Raw genomic sequence first — 6,553 nt, 5'->3', positions numbered from 1 at the left:
ACTCGATTCCACGAAAAGCCGGGAATGACAGAGTGCGTGGGGTTTTGCCACCACTAAACTCTCCGTGGCGATGTGTTTGATTAAGGTCTCCTGTAAGGCTCCTAAAATACTCGGGCTCCAGTTGTTTAGATATGTATCCATTTCAAATAATTATTAAAATAGCGTATTTCCCATTATCCGAACGAATTTCGGGATAAGAGCCGGGATTATGGAAGTCAAATTTCTTTCTTTCTTTCTTTTTTTTTTTTAAACTTGCACCGTGTTATTTTTTACCCTTTAAGCCTCTTTTTTTTTTTTCTTACCCGAAAATCCCGAGAAAAGGGGGAAAAGGGAGGTAAAAGGGGGAATAAGGGAGGAGAGAAGAGGAAAATATTTAAAAATACAGGAAAAAAAATAAGAAGAGTGGAAGTGAGTGGAACCCCCCGGGAGGGGAGCCCGAGGCGCGGGGGGGGCTGGAAGGAGTTCAAATGGGAACACGCGAAGGAGTTAATGGGATTAAGCGGCGAATGAGGGGTCTGGGGATTGTTTTTTTGTTTGCTTTGCCTTTTTTTTTTCTTTTTCTTTTTTTTTTTTTTTTTTTTTTTTTTTTCCAGTGAAGGGAAGGGCGGAGGAGGGGAGGGGGTTCTCCGCGGGCACGCGTGGGGCGGGAGCGCATCCAGAGGGTAAATCCTAAATCCTGAATCCCTCCCGCACCGCCAGCCCTCCTGCTCCCAGCTCCCAAAATGCTGGGATGAACCCGGAGCCACGCACGGAGCCGCTGCCCCCTTCCCGCGGGTGGAGGACTCGGAGCCGCGGCTGCATCCCTGATTTTTGGCTCGCACCTGCTGCCTGCATCATGAAGAGCACGCTGATTTTTGGGGGGATACTTCTGCTCAGCTCCCTTCCCTAGAAAAAAATTAAAAAATAATAATAATAATGAAAGACTCTAGAAGGGTGATGTGGTTTTGGTGACGTTTCCCACGCAATTAAAATTTCCCCGGCAAACGCAAGAATTAGCTGGAGAGAGCCTCTCGGTAAGCCCGAGTCTGGCTTTGGGCTTAGCAGCTGCTGGAAATCAGCTGTGCGGTGCCCGGCGGGAGGATGGGCACCGATCCCGAGGAAATCCAGCCGGGAGGTGCCGGCAGCTCCCGGGCCCAGCTGGGGATGCTCTGCCCTCAGCATTCCCACCTGGAAGGGCTCCAGCACATCCCAGCCTCCTTTCGCTCCCCCGCTCCCCTCCCTGCCTTGCTTAGGGGGGTCACACCCACCCCACAAACCCTGCCCGCTCCAAGGCTGCCCCACATCCCTGCTGCTCCTCCCTGGCGAGGATTTTGGGGACAAAACCTGCCAGAAAACCCCCTGCTCCTCAGTGACACGGCAGCAGCGCTTTGGTGCCTCTTCTCAGGATTTGGGGCCACGCGGGACCGGGTCTGGTCCTTCATCGGGGAAAAGGTGCTGCCCTAACCGAGCCCGACCCTCTGGAGCGCTGATTTCCACGGGATCTGTGGATTTACCCCCCTTGGGCACGGCTCTTGGGGTGTGGGGTCCCCCCGCTCCTGCTCCTCTCCCCAGGCACAATCACGCTCCGCTTGCTCCTGCCACAATCGGGGATCGACGAGGTTTTTTTGGTGTTGCCTTTTTTTTTTTTTTTTTTTCTCCCCTCCGGGAGAAAAATCAGCTAATTATGTGCCGAACAAAAAGCCCATTCTTGCCCGAAATAATACTCCCGTCCTGCAAAGGCACTTGTTTGTGGGCAAATTTTGAAGGGGGCTGACAATAAAAACAGCTGCAGGAGCGGGGTGTTGGTACACATTTCCATGCCCCGCCGCATTACCGTGCCTAATTATCCCTGCCCTCCCCGCAATCGAGCGGGCTTTTCCTGAAAAAAATAAAGAGGGATTTTTCTTTTCCCCCCTCTCCGCTCACTTTGCTGTGTAAACCAAAGCTTTGCTCCCCGCCAGGATTCCCAGCCCGGTTTGGGAATGATGCTGGAAGGGTTTTTGGGTTTAGCTCGGATGGGAGGGGAGGGAGGCAGGAGAGGGCTGAAATCGCCTGGTGGAGCACGGGAAAAGGGGGAAAGGGAAAAAAATATGGGAGAGGAGCGGCGGCCGCGAAGCATCCACGGGGAAAATCCCACCCTCTGCGGGGCTGGGAAAAACCCCGAGCGCCGCGCTGCTGCACATATGGTGGCCTCCGCAAGACGGAGCCAGGACATATGGAAATGAGCTGGATAAGTAAACTTTTCCCAGTCCCTTGAAGTCGGAGATGGGCCCCAAAAGTGTTTGTGCACACACATCACACCAGCCCCCCTCCCCATCCCCAGCGGCAGCTGCTTCCCTGGCCATCCACCCCCCGTCCCGCGCCTCCGGGAAAAATCCCTCCTGCCCCCAAAACCCGCGCTGTGGGTGACCAGCGGGGTTCAGCACCCCAAAAACCGCACCCAGGCAGGGATGGGGAGCCAGATGCCGCAAAGGGCAGCAAAATCTGCGCCGAGGCCCGGCAGTAATAACCTGCCCCCCCAGCCCAGCCACCCTAATTGTTCCTGGCGAGAAAAGAACGTTTTCAGATGGTGGCTGCGGGATAAACTGACCCAGATATCCGGGCACGGGGCGGGGGCAGCTCCCAGCCCAGCACAGCGAGGTTTGGGAGTGGGAATCAGCAGGGAAAGGGGGTTTGGGGGTGCTGAAAATGCCGCTGGCAGAGGGCTGGGCGGGAGGTTGGGACCCAAAATCCCGCAGGATTGGGTTTTGGGGAGGTCCTGTGCGATGTGCAGCGGTGCTCTCCGAGTTTCGGGGGTCGGGTCTGGGGACAGAGCGGGGCTGTCCCCACCCCTGGCACGGCCGTGGGGGTGGCACCGGGATGTGCGGGTTTGCCAGCCTGCCCTGGCAAACGGGGCATCGATGGGCTGGGAACGAGCGGCAGCTCAGCCAGAGCTTCCCAGTCCGGCGGGAGCGGGATCTCCTGCTGCTCCTGAGGTTTGGGGGGACCCTCCCCCCGGCCCAAAGCCGCTTGGAGGCGGGGTTTGTCCGCACAGCCCCCCAAAGCCAAGCCCAGGGGCACAGCCAGCACCATTGTCCCGGGAAGACTTCAACTTCCCAAAGGCAGGAGGGATCCCACCCCCAGTCAACTCCCCTCCTTTCTTTTTTTTTTTTTTCCCCCCTCTCCTTATTTTTTTCCTTTTTTTTTTTTTTTTTTTTTTTTTCCCATTTAATTTTATTTTCCAAACCACTTGATCTTTGCTTGGGAACCTCCATTAATTGCCTGGGTTTGCCTCTTCGCCTGGTCCCTTTATCATTATTTATGGCCTTTGAAATTGTGTAAAGTTCCCTTGACGTTCAATTTACAAGTTTGGGGGCCTTTTTTTTTTCTTTTTCCCCACTTTTTTTTTTTTTTTTTTTTTGTTCCGGCTTTTGTCCTCGCCAAAGACATCGTGTTGGAAAAGGCTTTGAGCCGGCCAACATGAGAAGCTCGCCGGAGAAAAAGGGAGCAGCCCCTCCATCGCTTTTAATTCCGCCGTGTTGCTGAATGGCTCTTTTACATAATTGCAGAAGCAATTTCAAAGCCAAGCCAGGGGCTGACTTTACCCAGAACCACATGGAGCCTATTTGGGGGCTTTTCAAAAAAAAAAAAAAAAAAGAAAGAAAGAAAAAAAAAAAGAAAAAAAAAAGTGGGGGGGGGGGGAAGGAAGGAGGGGGGGAAAGAAGGGAGGGAAAAAAAAAAAAAAAAGAGGGAAAGAAAGAAGGGGGAGCGAGAATAAAACAGCAGAAGGCGAGGTTTGGGGCACAAGGGCGTTTCGGGGTTCGGGGTCCCGGCGCGAGCATCGCGCGCGGCCGCCCCGTCCGGGGCGCGCGAAAGGGGCGGGGCGGGGGGCGGGGCCCGCGCCCCAAACCCCGCCCCCCTCCCGGCGCGGACCAATGGGCGGCGGCGGCCGCGGGCACGTGGGGCGGGCCGCGTTCCCAGGCGGCCAAAATGTGAATGGGCGCGGGGCAGCGCGGGCGGGCAGAGCGGCGGCGGCGGCGCGGCGGGGGCGCAGCGCGGGCGGGGCGGCCCCGATGTGCGGGCGGCCGCCGAGCAGTCGGGCCGCGGCCCCGCTCCGCCCCGGCTGAGCGCCGCCGCCGAGCGGCAGCAGCGGCGGGAGGAGGAGGAGGAGGAGGAGGAGGAAGGTGGTCGCTCGCCCGCTCGCTCCGGCATGAGCGCGGCTTTCCAGCCCTCGCTGATGATGATGCAGCGCCCGCTGGGAAGCAGCACGGCCTTCAGCATCGACTCGCTGATCGGCAGCCCCCCGCCGCCCGCCCCCGGGCACTTCGTGTACACCGGCTACCCCATGTTCATGCCGTACCGGCCCGTGGTGCTGCCGCCGCCGCCGCCGCCGCCGCCCGCGCTGCCGCCCGCGCTGCCGCCCGCGCACCCGCACCACCACCCGCTGCCCAGCCTGCCCTCCGGCTTCTGCTCCGGCCTGGCCCAGGGCATGGCGCTCACCTCCACGCTCATGGCCACGCTGCCCGGCGCCTTCCCCGCCTCGCCGCAGCACCAGGAGGCCGCCAGGAAGTTCGCGCCCGCGGGCAACTTCGAGAAAGCCGAGGGCGTCCCCGCGGAGGGCGGCGGCGACGACGGCAAAGCCTTCCTGGGCAAGGACGGGGCTCTGCTGCCCTTCCCCGCCGCCGACGCCGTGCAGGCTTCCCTGGGTGAGTGAGGATGCCCGGGATCGGGGGGTGCGGGAGAAGGGAGGGAAGGAGGGAGGGAGGGCTGAGCTCCCGCCGCCGCTCGGTAAAATCAGCGCCAACCAAAGATGCGCCGGCAAAAAAAAAAAAAAAAAAAAAAAATTAAATAAATAAAAAAGGAAAAGAAAATCCCTAAGCCATCGATTTTGGGGTGCTGCAGGGCGGGGGGCAGCGGCACGGAGGGTGCGGGATGCTAACGAGAGGCCTCTGCTCCCTTCCCAGCTCTGCGGGGCCAGGGCAAGGAGGACCCCAAAGCGGAGGAGGACGCGAAGGGCAAGGAGGAAAGTTTCTCCATGGACAGCGATCTAGATTACAGCTCGGACGACAACATCGCCGGGCAGGCGGCTCACAAGGAAGAGGACTCTGGCAACGCGCTGGAGGAAAACCCCCAGAACCCCCCCAATTCCACCAACACCACGTCCACGGGCAAAAACCGGCGGAGGCGAACAGCCTTCACCAGCGAGCAGCTGCTGGAGCTGGAGAAGGAGTTCCACTGCAAAAAGTACCTGTCCCTGACCGAGAGGTCCCAGATCGCCCACGCCCTCAAACTCAGCGAGGTGCAGGTGAAAATCTGGTTCCAGAACAGACGGGCCAAATGGAAACGGGTCAAGGCGGGCAACGCCAACTCCAAGACAGGGGAACCCTCCCGGAACCCCAAGATCGTGGTGCCCATCCCGGTGCACGTCAGCAGGTTCGCGATCAGGAGTCAGCACCAGCAGCTGGAGCAAGCCCGACCCTGATCTCTCCCTCCTCCGACGCTCAGAGCCACAAGTTTTTTTTAAAGGGAAAAGTTTCCAACCCGGGGTTTGAAGGCAGCCCACCCGAATAAAAACAAAAACGAGAGAAGCAAAAAAAAAAAAAAAAAAAAAATCCAAAAACCACCAACAGGAAAAAAAAAAACCAAAAACAAAACAAAACAAAAAACTAAACACACACACACACAAAAAAAACCCGAAAACCCCGCGCGAGCGCATGGCAAATCCCCACCACGAGCGAACTTGAAAGCGAAACTTTCCACGTACCGCGAGGGGAAAAGGCTTGGAAACTGTTTGGGTTGGGAGCAGGGCTGTCCCGGGCTGGAAGAGACGCGCAGGCACACACAGATATTTATTGCGGCCGTGGGCACGGCGGATGCGGAGCGCTGCCGGCGCTGGATCCCCTCCCCGGAGCATCCCCAGCGGCGCCTTTTGCCACCTTTGGGGTTTTCTTTCTTATTCGGGGGCGAAAGGTAAAAAACAAAAGCAAAAAACCCCGCAAAAAGACGAGAGAACGAACGAAAAAAAAAAAAAAAAACGGAAAGAAAACTCAGAGTTTCATTTCACGCCTTTTTTATTGTTTGGTTTTATTGCCGATGGCTGAGTGGCAGGCACTGGGGAATGAGTTTTTAAATCTTTTTTTTTCTTTTTCTTTTTTTTTTTTTTTTTTTTTGCCTGGCTTTCTGTCGATTCGGTTTGCCTATTCTACCAAGCCATGTTTAAAGGAGAGAAAAAGGTGGGGCGGGGGGGAAAGGCAAAAAAAAAAAAAAAAAAAAAAAGGAAAAAAAAAAAGCAGCACGATCTTCACTATTGTGTTTAATTTATTTCAATGTAGCTTATTTCCTTATAAGTTATGAAATTTAAAAGCAAACTAAGTCTTGTGAATAAAAACCGACAAAGAAACAAAAAAGACTTTAAAAAAAAAAAAAAAAAAAAGACAAAAAAAAATGCCCTCCAGCCCCCGGCTGTTCTGTCCAGGATTTGGCGTTGAGCTGATTTTCTTTTCCCCTCCTGCGCTGCCGGAGCAGAGCGATGCTGCTCTCGCCTCTATTTTTGTTTTTGGTTTGTTTTTTTTTTTCCTTTCTTTTGCGAAGCCGC

General features: G+C 55.9%; 1 protein-coding gene across 1 annotated transcript; it reads left to right on the top strand.

The window, feature by feature from the left end:
• The first annotated feature begins 4,129 nt into the window (after positions 1 to 4,129).
• Positions 4,130 to 6,016, top strand: GBX2 (gastrulation brain homeobox 2). Its single transcript, XM_056496535.1, has 2 exons — positions 4,130 to 4,664; positions 4,923 to 6,016. Exons 1-2 carry the CDS (start codon positions 4,169 to 4,171, stop codon positions 5,438 to 5,440), a joined length of 1,014 nt encoding a protein of 337 aa, XP_056352510.1. The 5' UTR covers positions 4,130 to 4,168; the 3' UTR covers positions 5,441 to 6,016.
• The last annotated feature ends 537 nt before the right edge of the window (positions 6,017 to 6,553 follow it).

Source organism: Oenanthe melanoleuca, chromosome 7, assembly GCF_029582105.1.
Source record: "Oenanthe melanoleuca isolate GR-GAL-2019-014 chromosome 7, OMel1.0, whole genome shotgun sequence".
Classification (NCBI taxonomy): Eukaryota; Metazoa; Chordata; class Aves; order Passeriformes; family Muscicapidae; genus Oenanthe; species Oenanthe melanoleuca.
The sequence above is the reverse complement of the archived record's forward strand: the minus strand, read 5'-3'. Positions and strand labels throughout refer to the sequence as shown.